We start from the raw sequence: 21,340 nt of genomic DNA on the forward strand, positions 1-21,340 counted from the left end.
CGCATGAGGCTCTGTGCCGACAGCTCAGAGCCTGGAGCCTGCTTCAGATTCTGTGACTGCCTTTTCCCTGCTCACACTCTCTCTCTCTCTCTCAAAAATAAATATTTTTTTTAAAAACTCAAAAAAAATTTAATCAAATAAATGAATAAATAAATAAAATAAGGAAATACACACACAATTGGCAAGTAACAGTTGCCAGTAATCCTCTGTTTTCAGTTTCTTAACTTTCATATAGAATGTACAATTATAATAATATAGGCTGAAGGAGAACAAAGGTAGTGTTGATATACAACAGAGACACTCTAAAACAGCATTTGAAAGCAAAGTTCATGTTGTTCAACATTAGCAGCAAGAAGGAATAAGAAAATAAAAGTGAGGCTGTCACAGAAAAGCCAATTTATTATTACTAATGTTAGCTTTTGTGGAGGATTTTAGGTCACATATTAGCAGTCTCCAATAATGTGACCATTACCTATAATCAAAACTTTTCAAAAATAAAATTATATACATATAATGTATAATATAATACAAATATTTTTTCTATCTGTTAATTTCCAAAGCATGCTCATTCATATCTACTAACCAATAGTACATAAATATCCTTTTATGGTAGGCCAGGACATCCATTTTCTCCCAATTATACAAAAACAAATGCAAAATAATGTTACGTGACTTCCTTGCCTGAAATGATAAGACTGTGTGTACATACATACATTTAAATCCCTTTATTCCCATTCCATGTTTTTGGCTGAACTTTATTCATATAATATCTGCCCTTCTTATAGGACCTTCTCTTGTGAAAGGCATCACTATCCAGTTACCCAAGCCAAATCTCCTCCATCCCCCCACCTCTAGTCATCGAGTGCTAACAAGACATCTTCTTAAATCTTTCTGGAATGGATCTCCTCTCCATTAGAATTCCCTTTTGCAAGTCCACTTCTTCATAAGTCTGAACAAAAGATTTTAATTGCTCTGCTGCAGTTTCCTCTTCTTTAGTCAGTGGTGACAGCTAAAAAACAAATGAGAAAATCTTTATTTCAAAATCTGTAAAAACTGTGTAATTTAGTTAACTTCTGCTTTTTTTTTTTTTATGTTTCCATAAGCTCATACTATGTCTATAATCACAAATTTAGGAAGGCAGGATAAAATAGATATTTGGCTATCCAAATACAAGGTACTTTTAATGTTTGAGCTTTCAAAGAACTTGCAATTAAGTTTAAGAAACAAAACCAATAAATCAAACAGTTTAAGGACTGTAATTTAACAAAACTAAATAAGTCACATTTGACTGCTATATTCTAAAAGCATTTTGAGAAAGAAATGTGAATAAAATAGTCTGGAAGTTTCCTCAGAAGTGGAGAACTAAATTGAACTAAATTTTGAAGGATAATTGAGATGTTTTTAGCTGCAAGTAACAGGAATACATTTAAAAATGGATAAATAGGCTCTTTCCACAATTTGGCTATTGTTGAGAGTGCTGCTATAAACATTGGGGTACAAGTGCCCCTATGCATCAGCACTCCTGTATCCCTTGGGTAAATTCCTAGCAGTGCTATTGCTGGGTCATACGGTAGGTTTATTTTTAATTTTCTGAGGAACCTCCACACCGTTTTCCAGAGTGGCTGCACCAGTTTGCATTCCCACCAACAGTGCAAGAGGGTTCCCGTTTCTCCACATCCTCTCCAGCATCTATAGTCTTCTGATTTGTTCATTTTGGCCACTCTGACTGGCGTGAGGTGATATCTGAGTGTGGTTTTGATTTGTATTTCCCTGATGAGGAGCGACGTTGAGCATCTTTTCATGTGCCTGTTGGCCATCCGGATGTCTTCTTTAGAGAAGTGTCAATTCATGTTTTCTGCCCATTTCTTCACTGGGTTATTTGTTTTTCGGGTGTGGAGTTTGGTGAGCTCTTTATAGATTTTGGATACTAGCCCTTTGTCCGATATGTCATTTGCAAATATGTTTTCCCATTCCGTTGGTTGCCTTTTAGTTTTGTTGGTTGTTTCCTTTGCTGTGCAGAAGGAACATAAGGTCTTCATAAGGTCCCAGTAATTCATTTTTGCTTTTAATTCCCTTGCCTTTGGGGATGTGTCGAGTAAGAGATTGCTACGGCTGAGGTCAGAGAGGTCTTTTCCTGCTTTCTCCTCTAGGGTTTTGATGGTTTCCTGTCTCACATTCAGGTCCTTTATCCATTTTGAGTTTATTTTTGTGAATGGTGTCAGAAAGTGGTCTAGTTTCAACCTTCTGCATGTTGCCGTCCAGTTCTCCCAGCACCATTTGTTAAAGAGACTGTCTTTTTTCCATTGGATGTTCTTTCCTGCTTTGTCAAAGATGAGTTGGCCATACGTTTGTGGGTCTAGTTCTGGGGTTTCTATTCTATTCCATTGGTCTATGTGTCTGTTTTTGTGCCAATACCATGCTGTCTTGAGGATTACAGCTTTGGAAAGAGCCTAAATGTCCATCAACTGATGAATGGATAAAGAAATTGTGGTTTATATACACAATGGAGTACTACATGGCAAAGAGAAAGAACGAAATATGGCCCTTTGTAGCAACGTGGATGGAACTGGAGAGTGTGATGCTAAGTGAAATAAGCCATACAGAGAAAGACAGATACCATATGCTTTCACTCCTATGTGGATCCTGAGAAACTTAACAGAAACCCATGGGGGAGGGGAAGGAAAAAAAAAAAAAAAAGAGGTTAGAGTGGGAGAGAGCCAAAGCATAAGAGACTCTTAAAAACTGAGAACAGGGGCGCCTGGGTGGCTCAGTCGGTTGGGTGTCCGACTTCGGCTCAGGTCATGATCTCACGGTCCGTGAGTTCGAGCCCCGCGTCGGGCTCTGTGCTGACCGCTCAGAGCCTGGAGCCTGTTTCAGATTCTGTGTCTCCCTCTCTCTCTGATCCTCCCCTGTTCATGCTCTGTCTCTCTCTGTCTCAAAAATAAATAAACGTTTAAAAAAAAATTTTTTTTAAAAAACAAAAAACTGAGAACAAACTGAGAGTTGATGGGGGGTGGGAGGGAGGGGAGGGTGGGTGATGGGTATTGAGGAGGGCACCTTTTGGGATGAGCACTGGATGTTGTATGGAAACCAATTTGACAATAAATTTCATATATTGAAAAAAAAAATTAAAACTAGAACTACACTATGACCTAGCAGTGGTACTGCTAGGAATTTACCCAAGGGATACAGGAGTGCTGATGCATAGGGGCACATGTACCCCAATGTTTATAGCAGCACTTTTAACAATAGCCAAATTATGGAAAGAGCCTAAATGTCCACCAACTGACAAATGGATAAAGAAGACGTGGTTTATATATACAATGGAATACTACTTGGCAATGAGAAAGAATGAAATCTGGCCATTTGTGGCAATGTGGATGGAATTGGAGGGTATTAGGCTAAGTGAAATAAGTCAGGCAGAGAAAGACAGATACACTATGTTTTCACTCATATGTGGATCTTGAGAAACTTAAGAGGAGACCATGGGGGAAGGGAAGGGGCAAAAAAAGTTATAGAGAGGGAGGGAGGCAAACCATAAGAGACTCTTAAGGACTGAGAACAAACTGAGGGTTGATGGGGGATGGGGGTGAGGGGAAAGTGGGTGATGGGCATGGAGGAGGGCACTTGTTGGGATGAGCACTGGGTGTTGTATGGAAACCAATTTGACAATAAATTATATTAAAAAAATAATTAAAAATAAAAAAAATAAAAATGGATAAATAATAAGAAAATTTATTATCACTGCACAATAACTACAGAAAAAGGTCAGACTTCAGGACTGGTTTATTCAGCAGCTCAACATAAAGACTGGGTTTTTCCACCTTATCTAATATCCTTGGTGGTGGTTTATCCTCAAGCTGAAAGGAAAAATGGCTCTAGCAGTTCTAGGCATCACATCTATACATAATGTTTAGAAGAAGAAAAGTTTTCTCTTCCTAGAGGTCTCTCAGCAGCGAGGAAACTCTAATTTCCAACGTCTAGACTTTCCCTTCTCACATGTCACATGGGTTACAAACCCATTCCTGAGTCAATTTAGTTAAAAGAAAATCCATTTCCCTTGCCAATGAGATGCACGCCCTGAAGCTGAGGAAAGCACCAACTTTGCCCCAGACACGAGCTAGGGATGACACACATCTCAAGAAAGTCAGTGTTCTATTAGGCAGCAAGGGCGAATAGATGCTGAGAAAACAACCCAGCAAACAGTATCTGCCTAAAGTAGGTAGGAGCAAACAGCAAAAGGAAGAATAGAAGCCAAATGGAAATGTAAAGGACTTTCATAGGGCACTAACCAATGGGCTAGCTAAAACCGGGTTAATGGGGAAATTATACAAAGTACAACGTGAAGAATCAAATAGTTACAACTCCGCCTAACTATATAGGTCATCTCTAGAGAGACTGCCGAATCTGGAACACACTATACCTACAGAATAAGAATCTCTAGAGCAGTGCTGTCCACCAGAACTTTCTGTGATGCTGAAAATATTCTATATCTGTGCTGTCTAATCAATAGATGAAGAACTGATTTTTTTATTTAATTACTTTAAATTTTAATTTAGGGGCACCTGGGTGGTTCAGTCAGTTAAATGTCTGACTACAGCTCAGGTCATGATCTCATGGTTCATGAGTTCAAGCCCCACATCAGGCTCCTGGCCATGGAGCCTACTTCGGATTCTGTGTCTTCCTCTCTCTCTCTGCCCCTTCCCTGCTCTCTCTCTCTCTCTCTCTCAGAAAATGAATAAAAAACATTAAAAAATTTTAAAAATAATAATACATTTTAATTTGTATAGCCACATTTGGCTATTGGACTGCCCAGCTGGCTTGGCTGATCAAGCCAACATTTACCAAAAATATTCACATAGATAAAATGAAAAACAATCATATACCTTTCTGCAACCCAAATAATTACAGAATTTCCCTCTTCTATCTCAAAACAGGAAATGGTATTATTCTGAAAGGACTTTGTTCTCCATGAGTCCATGTTTCTTGTTGTGATAACTGTTCAAGAGATTTCAGATGACCTGTTTCATAAATTTTCAAAGAATTTTTCCAGGAATTAACCAATCTAAAACTTGTAGAAAATTTTCTTCCTTAATACAAATGTTTCAGAGCTCAGTGGAATACCACACATTCTGTTTTTAATACCTTTTTAATCATATTTGTTTTGGGGGTTTGTTTTGGTCATTTTTATTTTGGAACCAATCTAGTCCTGTGTGTGTGTGTGTGTGTGTGTGTGTGTGTGTGTGTGTGTCTTGGTGGTCCCCTTTATAATTAAGTGTATTTAAGCCTTAATGTCTTTATATTAACTAAAAAGTATTCCTTTCACCTCCTTTTCTGTTCTCACCTCCCTATTTATTTTTTAATATTATAAATTCAAGTCCCATTTTTGAATATTATCAATTCAAACATATTTTCTATCTTTGCAAATGAAAATCCTTGCACTCTTATAAAGACTATAACAAGGGGAGTGCCTGCGTGGCTCAGTTGGTTGAGCTTCCAACTCTTGATTTCGGCTCAGGTGGTGATCCCAGGGTGGTGGGATCGAGCCCCTTGTCAGCTCCTCGCTGAGAATGGAACCTGCTTGGGATCCCCTCTCTCTCCCTCTCTCTCTCTGCCCCTCTCTCCCACTCACGCTCTCTCTCTCTCTGTAAAAGAAGTAGAATGAAAAAAAAAAAAAAAAGATATAGCAAGATAATACCTGAACAGTTTTACTTTCTATTTGCTTTCTGTTGTCTATAAAAAAAGCAATATTTGCCTTAAGTAAGTTTATCCCTTTATCGTTCTTCATGTTCCCAAAATAATCTTAAAGGCCCTTTTGGTTATTTTAGAAGATTTCCGAAGCCTCAACTTAATCTAGCTTTTGGCTTTCATAAGTATTCTCACAGTTCTGTCCCTATGACTGACACACCTCTTTCTATACTTCCTTTATAAGGTCTACCTTACATGTCTTTTAAATTCTGGGCTCATAGAACTATTTTTGTTTATACAACTCTACAGATGCCATTCTCTTTTCTTCCACATTTTGATCATGAAAATTTTCTCTAAACTTTCTACTATCTCATTTTTAAAGTAGTAGATACAAGTCCCACCACATCTGACATTTCCCAACATGGCCATCATTGAATCGAAAATATTATCTCCTTCTTCAAGGTTTATAACCAACCTTTCAGTCATCTCTCCTTATTTGTAATGTAATCCAAAGTAAAAGCTCCATTAGTTTTCTACCTTAAATATAATTATTGCTCATTGCAGATACTTCTTTTTTATTTTTTTTTTCAGAGACAGAGAGAGTACCAGTGGGGGAGAGGGGCAGAGGGAGAGAGAGAGAATCTCAAGTAGGATCCCCACTCAATATGGAGCCCAGTACAGGGCTCAATCCCACATCCCTAGGATCATGACCTTACCCAAAAGCAACAGGCAAATGTTCAACTGACTGAGCCACACAGGTGCCCCTGCAGGTACATCTTTTAAGTGAATGAAGAACTTTACAGATAATTAGATGACTGAAATCCTCTATCACTATTATAACTATTTTCTGTACCACTTTTTAATCTTAGTCAGAAATATAGTTTTTACTGACTGTACCCAGTGGGGACAATTTTTATTACCACAGCATTCAAAATATCACTTTTCAGGGCATCTGGGTTGGTTAAAGATCCGACTTCGGCTCAGGTCATGAACTCACAGTTTGAGAGTCCGAACACTGTGTCAGGCTCTGTGCTGACAGCCTGAAGCCTACTTCACATTCTATCTCCCTCTCTCTCTGCCCCTCCCATTCTTGTGTGTGTGCTCGCTCTCGCTCTCTCTCTCTCTCTCTCTCTCTCAAAAATAAACATTTAAAACAAAAAAACCCAAAATAGTGACTTTTATTTCACCCACCTAAATTTATCCTGTGCTTCAATAAATTTATGAATTTCTGTACATATATGTTGATATGTACATTTAGAACTACATTTAATCTCTCCTCAAGATGTTTCCTTAGAACAAGTTTATATGCTTCTATTTTCACACTCTGATCACCAACAATGAAGAATATGACTTGAGTTGTATTTATATATATATATATATATATATATATATATATATATATATATGTATATATATACACTGCTATCATAAGTATACTGTTTTTGTATTTTACTTATTAGTATGTGACATGACCCTTACTGTTTTTCGTTTGTTTGTTTTTTATTGTTTGTTTGTTTTAAGGAGATAGAAGTTTATTGAATACACCACAAGGGAGCAGTGGGCAGGACAGCAGAGGAGATATCTACCACACCCTTCCTGTTTTAAACTCCTACTTCCTATTCCCTCTGTGACCCCCTCTTTTTTCCCCAAATTTTAGAGACAGAGCATGAGTTGGGGAAAGGGGCAAACAGAGAGAGAATCTTAAGCAGGCTACACACTCAGCACAGAGCCTGATGTGGGGCTTGATGCCACGATCCTGGAATCCTGACCTGAGCTGAAATCAAGAGTTGGATGATCAACCTACTGAGCCACCCAGGCACTCCTCTCTCTATGTCCTTTCTAACCACTCTTTCCTCCGCCACTATTCATTCTCCCCATAACATAATATCTGAGGTATATAACACCTGAGATACATCCGGGGCACCTGGGTGGCTCAGTCAGTTAAGCATCCAACTTCGGCATTAGATCATGACCTCAGTTTGTGAGTTTGAACCCAGCATTAGGCTCTCTGCTGTCAGCACAGAGCCTGCTTCAGAACGCCTGTCCCTCACCCTCCCCTGCTTTCATGCACACATGTACAATCTCTCTCTCTTAAAAATAAATACATATTTTTTAAAAAAATTAAAGGCAGCTCTTCCTGCCCAGGGATCCTGTCCCGTGCTTTAATAAAATCACCTTTTTGCACCAAAAAAATAAAACAAAACAAAACAACCATCTGAAATACATCGAAGGTATCATTTCATTATTTTTTAAATTTTTGCAATGTCTTTATTTTGTTGTTTTTTGTTTTGTTTTTTTTTTTTTTAATTTTTTTTTCAACGTTTTTTTTTTATTTATTTTTGGGACAGAGAGAGACAGAGCATGAACGGGGGAGGGGCAGAGAGAGAGGGAGACACAGAATCGGAAACAAGCTCCAGGCTCCGAGCCATCAGCCCAGAGCCTGACGCGGGGCTCGAACTCACGGACCGCGAGATCATGACCTGGCTGAAGTCGGATGCTTAACCGACTGCGCCACCCAGGCGCCCCTATCTTTATTTTGTTTTTGACAGACATAGAGAGTGAGCGTCTGGGGAGGGGCAGAGAGAGGAGACACAGAATCAGAAGCAGGCTCCAGGCTCTGAGCTGTCAGCACAGAACCTGACACGGGGCTCGAACTCACAGATGGTGAGATCATGACCTGAGCTGAAGTCGGATGCTTAACCAACTGAGCCACCCAGGTGCCCCTGAAGGTACCATTTGAAAAATTTAATCAGGTACTATTCTCTTTTTTGCCATTGATAATATAAAGAATTATTGACCAAATTAACCTTGGTAATCAACCTTTGAGATTTATTCTCACTACCAGCCTGTAATTCAAGTATCTTAAACCAAATTTAGTTCAGGGTTGGTAAAAAAATATAAACAAACAAACAAACAAAACCCCATGTATTCTGCCCCTAGCTGCATGCCCGTAACGATAGCTTTTGTGCAACACCCAAACACAGTTCCTTAATACAGCACTCTAAGCAGGTATTACCAGTTAACTGGTTGGAGTTGACACCAGAGATAAAAAAAATTATAGGGGCGCCTGGGTGGCTCAGTCGGTTGAGCGTCCGACTTCGGCTCAGGTCACGATCTCGCGGTTCGTGAGTTCGAGCCCCGCGTCAGGCTCTGGGCTGATGGCTGAGCCTGGAGCCTGCTTCCGATTCTGTGTCTCCCTCTCTCTCTGCCCCTCCCCCATTCATGCTCTGTCTCTGTCTCAAAAATAAATAAACATTAAAAAAAAAATTATATAGATGTCTTTTGTCCATATAATTAAGTTCTACTCTATGATTCCAACTACATACAAACTATCTTTTCTTTTTTTTTTTTTTTTTTTTTTTTTTTTAAATTTTTTTTTTTCAACATTTATTTATTTTTGGGACAGAGAGAGACAGAGCATGAACGGGGGAGGGGCAGAGAGAGAGGGAGACACAGAATCGGAAACAGGCTCCAGGCTCTGAGCCATCAGCCCAGAGCCTGACGCGGGGCTCGAACTCACGGAGTGCGAGATCGTGACCTGGCTGAAGTCGGACGCCCAACCGACTGCGCCACCCAGGCGCCCCTATCTTTTCTTTTGAAAGCCCTCAACTTTGGGGACACCTGGGTTGATTTTGGCTCAGGTCATGATCTCATGGTCATGAGATAGAGACCCATGTCAGGATCCACACTGAGTATCGAGCCTGCTTGGGATTCTCACTCTCTCCCAATGCTCCTCCCCTGTGTTTGTTTGTGCACTCTCTCTCTCTCTCTAAAAAAAAAAAAAAAAAAAAAAGAAAGAAAGAAAAAAAGAAAGCCTTCAACTTTGCCTTAATAGTAAATGAAAATTCTACCAAATCCTTCAGTTGGCTATTTAAGATGATCGTGCCTAGGTCAGCAGTTCATATTGGTTGTTTTTTTTTTTTACTCCATTATATCTGAAGAGTTTTACATAATCAGTGATAAAGGTTCACAATTACAAGGATTTTTACAAGAAATCAGAGGGCAATGAGGAATGGAGAAAGAGAGTGAAGGTCAGGATTCCCCAAGCCCACCAACCCAACTGTAGAAAAGGAGAACTAAAACAAGTCACTGGTATAGATGCTTTCCAGATTTCTCAGTCTCACTAGTTCTAAAACGAACTACAAGCTGGTAGATTTAATAAGCATTAGAAAGGTTTCTCTTCTGCCATGGCTGTATAATCAAAGATAGCACACCTCTTTAGTAACCACGTCAAGTCCACATACTTATTTTAAAACAAAAGGAGATAAGAACTATTATACTTCAGGAATCAGGAAAATCTCATTTCCATCAACAGTTAAAACTGAATGCTGAATCTCAAAATGAAAATGGGGGCTCATCTTTCAAAGAGACACTCAGAATTAAAACTCTACAAATCCAACTTGTCAATTGGAAGCATTACCTCCACATCTGTTTCCTTTTGTAGTTCTTGTATCATGGTCATCGTCTTATTGACAGTAGCACAAATGCGGTTCTTACTCTCTTTCTGTTCTATACCAATCGGTTTAAAGCGGGCATACAAAGTTTGATATCGAGACTTTATTGCTGACAATTCCTTTAAGAGTGTAACTGGATTTCTCTATATCAGGGAAAAAATAATATATTAAATTGTGAAAAGGAAAAGTTAAGCTTCTTTTAAGAATTAGAGTATGTACAACACATTCTACCATCCATTTAATTGAACACTGTATTTAATTACACAACTGTGTAATAGACGATGGGAGGAGAGGAATAAAGAAGCGTAAGACCTAAATCCTATTCTCAAGTAATTTAAAGCTTAGGTCCAGAAATAACCCACAGATGCACACAAAATAGCAATATTAAAATAAGCAAATAAGGTGACATTAGATAAATAACATTTAATACATAGTTCACCATAATTAATTACATATTATTTTTAAAATACAATTCTAAATACTATTCAGAAGGTGATTAAAGGAACTATTTTGTTCTTAATGAGTAAGAAAATTTAAAACTACGTATCATAAAATTCTTAAACATACTGTCATGAGGCTAAAGTATGTGTAAGTACCAATTAATTGACTTTCCTATACAAATTCACACCAACTCAAGAGACTATATTTATAGGTTACATTGGTTTTTCAAATTCATTTTAACGTTTATTTATTTTTGACAAACAGAGATAGAGTGCAAGCAGGGGAGGCGCAGAGAGAGAGGGAGACACAGAATCCAAAGCAGGCTCCAGGCTCCGAACTGTCAGTGCAGAGCATGATGCGAGGCTCAAACCCATGAACCAGGAGATCATGACCTGAGCCAAAGATGGACACTTAACCGACTGAACCACCCAGGAGCCCGTTCAAATTCATTTTAAATGTTTCTTTATTTTGAGAGAGAGAGCACATGCGCAACTGAGCTGGGGAGGGGCAAAGAAGGAGGGTGGGGGAGAGAATCCCAAGCAGACCCCATGCCCAGCAAGGAGCCCAACAGGGGGGGCTCAATCCCACGACTGTGAGATCATGACCTAAGCCAAAATCAAGAGTCGGTTAATCAAGATGCTTAACTGAATGTGATATCCAGGCGCCCCTCAAATTCATTTCAGAATATAAACAGTATTCCATAAATGCATTTCAAAAGGGTCCTTTCTGACACTTGGTAATTCTTTTCATTCCCTGATGGCTCCTTAGCAAACCCTGCAATACTAACTATTCCAAACTTTCTCCACTCCCTCCAGTTAGCATCTACTCCTTCTTGGCACAAGACCTCACCAACTATTATACCAAGAAAATAGAAAATATCTAGTAGAAACACCATCTTCCTGCCTTTTCATCTGAAAAGGAAAACATCAATGGGTATTCTCATCCCTACTCAGCCCCTAGCACTACCACTATTATTATTGTTTCCTCCCCACATCCTCCACAGCCTTAAGTTTCCTATATTTCTATAACCTTTTCAATATCTCCCTTTGTACAGAATTCAAATATATATATAGAACTTCCCTATATTGGGGAGAAATGAACTCCTGGGGGGAAATTAACTCCTTCTCCTGACTCTGTTGTCGCTTTAAAACCAGTTTCATTCTTCTCACTCCATTCCCACCAACTGTCCAGGTCCTATAATAATAACATCCCATAGACTAACATCCTTTGCCAAATTTTTGCAAACAATCAAAAGATAAGCTTGTTCAATAGCATATAATTTTGATACCCTTTCTCATGTTTTCTTCTTGTTCCTATCTTCTTAAAATGAACTCTTGATTTCTATAAAACTATATATACTATCTTGGTTATCTTCCTACTCTTCAGATATCTCCTTCATGGACCTTCTCTCCTGGCTGTGACAGAGACTCAGTTTATGGCCCTCTACTCCTTGTTTCCTTGGAGATTTTTCTCTAAGCTTTTGATGATATTAATAGTAAATAAAGATGATTCTCACAAGAAGGAAAAAGAAGAGAAACTCTAACTTAAAACTGTTAAAATAATTCTTCAGGTAGTGATCAAGACCTATAGAATGAGCAATGGAAGTAGGAAAGGGACAGGGGTGCCTGGCTGGCTCAGTTGGAGGAGCATGCGACTCTTGATCTCAGGGTTGTGAGTTTGAGCCTCATGTACAAATGACTAAAAAAATAAATAAAAACTTAAAAAAAAAAAAAAAAAGAAGTAGGAAAGGGACAAAAGAGAGATACCATGAAAGCCGTTAAGAGGCAGTTGCAGTTGTGCTCTCCGAGTTTCTGTCTCTCTGTCTCGCTGTCCAGATGGCCTCCCAGAACTGCAACCCAGCCACTGCCAGCAAAGGAGCTGAGCCCAGCGGGGGTGCCGCCCAGGCCCCATGGGCAAGAGGCTATAGCAGAAGCTAATGATCCTTATGATGTCTGGTGACAAAGGAATTTCTGCCTTCCCTGAATCAGACAACCTTTTCAAATGGGTGGGACCATCCATGAAGCAGCTGGCACAGTATACGAGGACCTGAGGTATAAGCTCTCCCTGGAGTTGCCCAGGGGCTACCCTTACAATATGCCTACAGTAAAGTTCCTCACGCCCTGCCACTACCCCACCGTGGACACCCAGGGTAACATCTGCCTGGACATCCTGAAAGATAAGTGGTCTGCACTGTATGACATCAGGACCATCCTACTGTCCATCCAGAGCCTGCTAGAACCTAACATCAATAGCCCTTTGAACACACTTGCTGCTGAGCTCTAGAAAAACCCTACAGCATATAAGAAGTATCTGCAAGAAACCTTTTCAAAGCAGGTCTCCAGCCAAGAACCCTGGCTTTCTACCCTCTTTCCTTGTATTGTCTTTTTATTTTCTCCTTAGATCGTCTGTCCTTTCCTTCATTTCTGCCTAGAACTCTGTATCTTAAACTGTGGTGTTATTTTTGTTTTGCTTCTGTTTTTTAAATTAAGTCTCTGGTTGAGCCCTTGTGATGACTATACTAAGTAAATACATTGGGTTTTTAAAAACAAACAAAAAAAAGGAAACACTTAAGAGACCTTAGTGGTATGTTTGATAGAAGCAAAGAAATAATAGATGACACCAAATGTATAGTCTGGTATATAAAGGAATGTGTATATTATGATGCCTTTCCAGGTGTCTTCTCAGTATATACCCCAATGATATTGAGACCTGTCCTCATTGGCTAGAGATTTACTATACCCGTCCTTAGAAAAACAAAAAACATACAGAGAAACAGCTAGCTAAAAGCCCAAATTCCAATTTTATGGATGTAAAACATCCAAGTTGCTACAAGATTACCATGGTTTGCAGCCATGCTTAGACAGTGGCTCTTTGGGTAGGCTGTTCAACAGTGTTGTGCCACCCAACAGAAGGAAAAGCCAGACTCACAGAAGGGTGTTCATTTAGAAGAAAGCAACACTAATAATCCACACAATGTCTTGAATTTGTGTTATATTGCAGAAAGCCTTATCAGTTCAGTAATTCCAGTTAATCTACCAAGATAATGTAATTATATTTAATTTTGTAAGGTATATAGCAGTGATCTCCTATTTTGGTATCAGTTTTTCAATAAAGTTTTGATTATGGGCAAAAAAAGAAAGAAAGATCTGCAAAGAAAATGCTCAAAAGAAAACAAAATTATCTTTCTGAAACAAATATAGGTGAGGAACATGGTAACAGGAGTTTGTAGTTTACTATATCTTTATGTTTAAGTGGATTCTATTGAAAAGTGTTGACTTTTATTTATGCACAATTACCGACAGACTCCAAATCACAGTAGACTAGAATAAGGATAATGCACCTAAACAAAATTATATGTATGTATGTGGATATGAACACAAACACACACACACACACACACACACACACGCACACACACAATCATAGAGGTTGGTACATAGTAATGTTCAATGAATGTTTATTGCACTATTACCATGTAGAGATATTAGAAGTTAGTCTAACTGGTTACTTTCTTGTTCCTTGATATATATATATATATATATATATATATATATATATATATATATGAAATAATTTGAACTAATGTCAGTGAACTCAACAAACATTAAGATCATGGTTTTCTTCCCAAATATAACACAAATAAAGGGGGAGTTATTAGATAAATATTATGAGTATTTAAAGTTATAGTTGCTCAGGGCACCTAGCTGGCTCAGTTGGTAAAGCATTCGATTTTTGATCTCAGGGTTGTGAGTTTGAGCCCCACGTTGTGTATGGAGATTACTTAAAAATAAAATCTTTAGGGGCGCCTGGGTGGCGCAGTCGGTTAAGCGTCCGACTTCAGCCAGGTCACGATCTCGCGGTCCGTGAGTTCGAGCCCCGCGTCAGGCTCTGGGCTGATGGCTCGGAGCCTGGAGCCTGTTTCCGGTTCTGTGTCTCCCTCTCTCTCTGCCCCTCCCCCGTTCATGCTATGTCTCTCTCTGTCCCAAAAATAAATTAAAAAAAAAAAAAAAAAAAAACGTTGAAAAAAAAAATTTTTTTTTAAAAAATAAAAAATAAAAATAAATAAAATCTTTAAAATAAATAAATAAATGGGGCACCTAGGTGGCTCAGTCGGTTAGGCATGTGACTTCAGCTCATGTCATGATCTTGTGGTTTGTGAGTTCAAGCCCCGCATCAGGCTTTGTGCTGACAGTTCAGAGCCTGGAGCCTGCTTCAGATTCTGTGTCTCCCTCTCTCTGCCCCCTCCTGTTCATGTTCTGTCACTCTCTCTCTCAAAAAATAAATAAACATTAAAAAAAAATTTTAATGAAATAAAATATAAATAAATAAAAAGTTATAGGACCTCAAAACATGACAGAGAATTACCATATGATCCAGCAATTCTACCTCTAGGTATATATAGAAAAGAAGTGAAAACAAGGACCCAAGGGCACCTGGGTGGTTCAGTCAGGTAAGCATCCAACTGTTGATTTCACTCAGGTCATGATCTCATGGTCGGGAGATGAAGCCCCATGTTGGGCTCCATGCCGGATATGGAGACTGCTAAAAAGTCTCTCTCTCTCCCTCTCCCTGCCCCTCTCCCTGTCCCTCCCTTGCTTGCACATGTGCGTATGCTCTCTCTCTCAAAAACAAAAAAAGAAAACAAAGACCCAGAAAGATAAATAAATGTACATATGAGCATTATTCACAATACCCAAAAGATGGAAGCAACCTAAGTGTCTACTGACAGATAAATGGATTTTTTAAACATGGTATATACATACAATGGATTATTATTCAGCCTTAAAAAGGAGGGAAATCATGATATATGCTATACCATGGATGAACATCAAAGACATTACACTAAGTGAAATGACCCAGCTACAAATGGACAAAGTCAAGTTCATAGAGACAAAGAGTAGAATGGTGGTTGCCAGGGACTGAAGGGAGGGGGGGAATGGAAGGTTATTGTTTAATGGGTGCAGAGTTTCAGTTTAAAAAGAAGAAAAAGTTCTGGAGATGGGTGGTGATGATGGTTGCACAAAAATGTGAATATAATTAATACAATTGAAACTTGCACTCAAAAATGGTTAAAATGATAGATTTTAAGTTATACATATTTTACCACAATGGAGAAAAAAGAATGTAAAATGGTACAACGGCTTTGGAAAACAATTTGGCAGTTCCTGAAAATATTAAACGTAGAGTTACTATACGGCCATCAGTTCCACTCTTAGGTATAAACCAAAGAGAAATGAAAGGAAATACCCACACAAAAACTTCTTGGGATTTTTTTTTTTTAAGATTTTTTTTTGTTTTACATTTATTTATTTTTGAGAGACAGAGAGAGACAGAACGTGAATGGGGGAAGGGCAGAGAGAGGAGACACAGAATCTGAAGCAGGCTCCAGACTCTGAGCAAGCAGTCAGCACAGAACCCGACATGGGTCCCAAACCCATGTACCATGAGGTCATGACCTGAGCTGAAGTCAGACGGTCAACCGACTGAGCCATCCAGGCACCCCTTAAGATTTTATTTTTACTGGGCGCCTGGATGGCTCAGTCAGTTAAGCCTCCAACTCTTGATCTCAGCTCAGGGCTTAATCTCAGGGTAATGAGTTCAAACCTCATGTTGGGCTCCATGTTAGGCATGAAGCCTACTTAAAAAAATGTAATTCAAAATAAAGAAGTAATAAATGGATACAATAAAGTTGAAGTACCCAAAATTAACAGAGAAATTGGCTGCATTTCTATACACTAATAATTAAGAAGCAGAAAGAGAAATTAAGAAAACAATTCCATTTTTATTTGCACCAAAAAGAGTAAAATACCTGGGAATAAACTTGACCAAAGAGGTGAAAGACTTATACTCTGAAAACTAAAAAACACTAATGAAAGAAATTGAAGACAACACGAAGAAATGTTGATAGTCCATGCTTATGAATTGGAAGAATGAATATTAATAAAATGTCCATACTACCCAAACCAATCTATAGATTCAATGCAATCCCTATCAAAATACCAATAGCATTTTCACTGAACTAAAACAAATAATCCTAAAATTTTTACGGAACCACAAAGATCCCAAATAGCCAAAGCAATCTTGAGAAAGAAAAAAGCTGAAGGTATCACAACCCCAGATCTCAAGATATACTACAAAGCTGTAGTAAAACAGTACAGTACTGGCACAAAAATAGATACATAGATAAAAGGAATAAAACAGCCCAGAAATAAATCCACACTTATATGCTCAATTAATCTATAATAAATAAAGGAGGCAAGAATACACAATGGGGAAAAAAGTCTCTTCAATAAATGATGCTGGGAAAACTGGACAGCTACATGCAAAAGAATGAAACTGGACTACTTTTCTTACACCACAGACAAAAATAAACTCAAAATGGATTAGGGACCTAAATGTGAGCCCTGACACCATAAAACCCCTATAAAAAAAACCTAGGCAGTAATTTCTTTGACATTGGCTATAGAAATATTTTTCTAGATATGTTTCCTCAGACAAGAGAAATAAAAGCAAAAATAAAATATTAAGACTACATTATGGGGCACCTGGGTGGCTCAATCAGTTAAGCATCTGATATCAGCTCAGGTCATGGTCTCACAGTTTGTGGGATCAACCCCTGCATCAGTTGCTGCACTGACAACTCAGGGCCTGGAGCCTGCTTCAGATTCTATGCCTCCCTCTCTCTCTGCTGCTCCCCCACTCATGTTCTGGCTCTGTCTCTCAGAAGTAATAAAACATTTTTAAAAATTAAAAAAAGAAACTATACGAAACTGCACAGCAAAGGAAACTGCCAACAAAACAAAAAAGCAACCTACTCAATGGGAGAAGATATTTGCAAATGATATATCAAATAATGGATTAATATCCAAAATATTAAAAGAACTCCCACAACTCAATACCAAAAAACCCCACAGAAAATCAGATTAAAAAATGGGCAAAGAAGACTAGGGATAAAGATTGCGGCACAGGAGGGTGCTGGGCTCACCTCGTCCTGCTGATCACTTAGATTCCACCCACACCTGCCTAAATAATCCAGAAAACCTCCAGAAGACTAGCAGAACAGACTCTCCAAAGCCAAGCACAGACAAAAGGCCCACAGAAGAGGGTAGGAAGGGCGGAGAGATGGTGCATGCTACACGGACTGGCGGGAGGGAGCCAGGGCAGCAGAGGGGCAGCCCACCCGGCAAGGCAGAGCCCCTGAAGTCTGGCTTGCAAAAGCGGAGGGGCCGGACTCCGTGAGTTCTGACAGCCAGCGGGACTTAACATCTGGAATGTTAAAAGTCAACAGCTCTGCTCAGAGAGCGGGAAGGCGAGGACACCAGGAGGGAGAATTGTTGAACCCCGGAAGACAGAGCTCAGCTCAGCGGGGAACAAAGGCACTGGCCAGCACCATCTCCCTCTCCCATCCCTCAGTCGTAATCCCAAAGGGAACCAGTTCCCATCACCGATCTTGCTTGCACTGCGCAAGCACCCAATGCTGTGCTTCTGTGGATACATCCCTCTGATGGGTCTTCCTCCCTCCTGGAGCTGCAGGGCCCCTCCCGCAGGGGACCACCGACAGCAAAGCTAGCTAAGCCTGCCCCTCCCGCCCCTGTGCACCTTGTGGATCCACCCCAGCTAATACACCAGACCCCATTAAAGCAGCACCACAAGCCTGGCAGTGTGCAAGTAGCCTGGACAGGGGCCACACCACTCCACAGTGAGTCCTGCCCCTGGGAGAGAGGAATATAAGGTACACACCAGTCTGACTGTGGCCCCAGCGGTGGGCTGGGGGCAGACATCAGGTCTGACTGCAGCCCCGCCCACCAACACAAGTTACTCCAAACAGCACAGAGGAAGTGCCCTGCAGTTCTGCGCCACCCCAGGGAATACCCAAAATGGTGAAATGGAAGAACTCTCCTCAAAAGAAACTCCAGGAAGTAGCGACAGCTAATGAATTGATCAAAAACTATTTAAGCAATACAATGGAACAAGAATTTAGAATAATAGTCATAAAATTAATCGCTGGGCTTGAAAAAAGCATAGAGGACAGCAGAGAATCTATTGCTACATAGATCAAGACCTAATTAATACTCATGAGGAGCTAAAAAAATGCTATAAATGAGTTGCAAAATAAAATGGAGGCGACCACAGCTCAGATTGAAGAGGCAGAGGAGAGAATAGGTGAATTAGAAGATAAAATTATGGAAAAAGAGGAAGCTGAGAAAAAGAGAGATAAAAAATCCAGGAGTATAAGGGGAGAATTAGAGAACTAAGTGATGCAATCAAACAGAATAATATCCATATAATAGGAATTCCAGAAGAGGAAGAGAGAAAGGGGCTTAAAGTGTACTTGAACAAATCAGTTGAGAACTTCCCTCATCTGGGAAAGGAAAAAGGCATTGAAATCCAAGAGGCACACAGAACTCCCTTCAGACGTCAACTTGAATCGATCTTCTGCATGACATATCATAGTGAAACTGGCAAAATACAAGGATAAAGAGAAAATTCTGAAAGCAGCGAGGGATAAACACGCTCTAACATATAAAGGGAGACCCATAAGACTAGTGGCAGACCTATCTACTGAAACTTAGCAGGCCAGAAGCAACTGGCAGGAAATCTTCAATGTGATGAACAGAAAAAATACGCAGCTGAGAAATCTTTATCCAGCAAGTCCTGTCATTCAGAACAGAAGAGATAAAGGTCTTCCCAAACAAACAAAAACTGAAGGAATTCATCACCACTAAATCAGCCCTACAAGAGATCCTAAGGGGGATTCTGTGAGTGAAATGTTGCAAGGACCACAAAGTACCAGAGACATCACTACAAGCATGAAACCTACAGACATCACAATGACTCTAAACCCATATCTTTCTATAATAACACTGAACGTAAATGGACTAAATGCACCAACCAAAAGACATAGGGTATCAGAATGGATGAAAAACCAAGACCCATCTATTTGCTGTCTACAAGACACTCATTTTAGACCTCAGGACACCTTCAGATTGAAAGTGAGGGGATGGAGAACTATCTATTATGCTACTGGAAGTCAAAAGAAAGCTGGAGTAGCCATACTTATATCACACAAACTAGACTTTAAATTAAAGGCTGTAACAAGAGATGAAGAAGGGCATTAAATAATAATTACAGGGTCTATCCATCACGAAGAGCTAACAATTATAAATGTCTATGCGCCAAATACCGGAGCCCCCAAATATATAAAACAATCACAAACATAAGCAACCTTATTGATAAGAATGTGGTAATTGCAGGGGACGTTAATACTCCACTTACAACAATAGATAGATCATCTAGACACACGATCAATAAAGAAGCAAGGGCCCTGAATGATACATTGGATCAGATGGACTTGACAGATATATTTAGAACTCTGCATCCCAAAGCAACAGAATATACTTTCTTCTCAAATGCACATGGAACATTCTCCAAGATAGATCACATACTGGGCCACAAAACAGCCCTTCATAAGTATAAAAGAATTGAGATCATACCATGCACACTTTCAGACCACAATGCTATGAAACTTGAAATCAACCACAGGAAAAAGTCTGGAAAACCTCCAAAAGCATGGAGGTTAAAGAACACCCTACTAAAGAATGAATGGGTCAACCAGGCAATTAGAGAAGAAATTAAAAAATATATGGAAACAAACGAAAATGAAAATACAACAATCCAAACGCTTTGGGATGCAGCGGAGGCAGTCCTGAGAGGAAAATACATTGCAATCCAGGCCTATCTCAAGAAACAAGAAAAATACCAAATACAAAATCTAACAGCACACCTAAAGGAAATAAAAGCAGAACAGTAAAGACACCCTAAACCCAGCAGAAGAAGAGAAATAATAAAGATCAGAGCAGAAATAAACAATACAGAACCAAAAAAACTGTAGAGCAGATCAATGAAACCAAGAGTTGGTTTTTTGAAAAAATAAACAAAATTGATAAACCTCTAGCCAGGCTTCTCAAAAAGAAAAGGGAGATGACCCAAATAGATAAAATCATGAATGAAAATGGAATTATTACAACCAATCCCTCAGAAATACAAGCAATTATCAGGGAATACTATAAAAAATTATATGCCAACAAACTGGACAACCTGGAAGAAATGGACAAATTCCTAAGCACCCACACACTTCTAAAACTCAAACAGGAAGAAATAGAAAACTTAAAAGACCCATAACCAGCAAGGAAATTGAATCAGTTATCAAAAATCTCCCAACAAATAAGAGTCCAGGACCAGATGCCTTCCCTGAGGAATTCTACCAGACATTTAAAGCAGAGATAATACCTATCCTTCTCAAGCTGTTCCAAAAAATAGAAAGGGAAGGAAAACTTCCACTCATTCTATGAAGCTAGTATTGCTTTGACTCCCAAACCAGACAGAGACCCAGCAAAAAAAGAGAACTACAGGCCAACATCCCTGATAAATATGGATGCAAAAATTCTCAACAAGATACCAGCAAATCGAATTCAACACCGACCAAGTGGGATTCATTCCTGGACTGCAGGGCTGGTTCAACATTCGCAAATCAATCAATGTGATACATCACATTAATAAAAGAAAAGATAAGAAACATATGATCCTGTCAATCGATGCAGAAAAAGCATTTGACAAAAGTCAGCATCCTTTCTTAATAAAAACCCTCGAGAAAGTCGGGATAGAAGGAACATACTTAAACGTCATAAAAGCCATTTATGAAAAGCCCACAGCTAATATCATCCTCAATGGGGAAAAACTGAGAGCTTTCCCCCTGA

General features: G+C 39.3%; 1 protein-coding gene and 2 pseudogenes across 3 annotated transcripts in view; 2 read left to right on the forward strand and 1 right to left on the reverse strand.

The window, feature by feature from the left end:
- Positions 1-379: 379 nt before the first annotated feature.
- The window catches only part of SKA2 (spindle and kinetochore associated complex subunit 2), a 51,715-nt gene continuing 30,754 nt past the window's right edge, over positions 380-21,340 (reverse strand). For 2 of the 3 annotated variants that reach the window (XM_058703264.1, XM_058703265.1), the window contains 2 exons: positions 10,109-10,285; positions 380-1,009 (listed from right to left, as the gene is read on the reverse strand). In XM_058703264.1, the coding sequence (XP_058559247.1) occupies positions 866-1,009; positions 10,109-10,285 (321 nt within the window). In that variant the 3' untranslated portion in view covers positions 380-865. The remainder of the gene's footprint in view (positions 1,010-10,108; positions 10,286-21,340) is intronic. The other variant, XM_058703263.1, reaches the window with a different exon arrangement.
- LOC131497192 (ubiquitin-conjugating enzyme E2 C-like) lies at positions 12,419-13,127 on the forward strand (annotated as a pseudogene).
- On the forward strand, positions 13,169-13,716 carry LOC131498030 (small ribosomal subunit protein eS27-like; annotated as a pseudogene).

The sequence above is a fragment of the Neofelis nebulosa genome, chromosome 16, assembly GCF_028018385.1.
Source record: "Neofelis nebulosa isolate mNeoNeb1 chromosome 16, mNeoNeb1.pri, whole genome shotgun sequence".
NCBI lineage: Eukaryota > Metazoa > Chordata > Mammalia > Carnivora > Felidae > Neofelis > Neofelis nebulosa.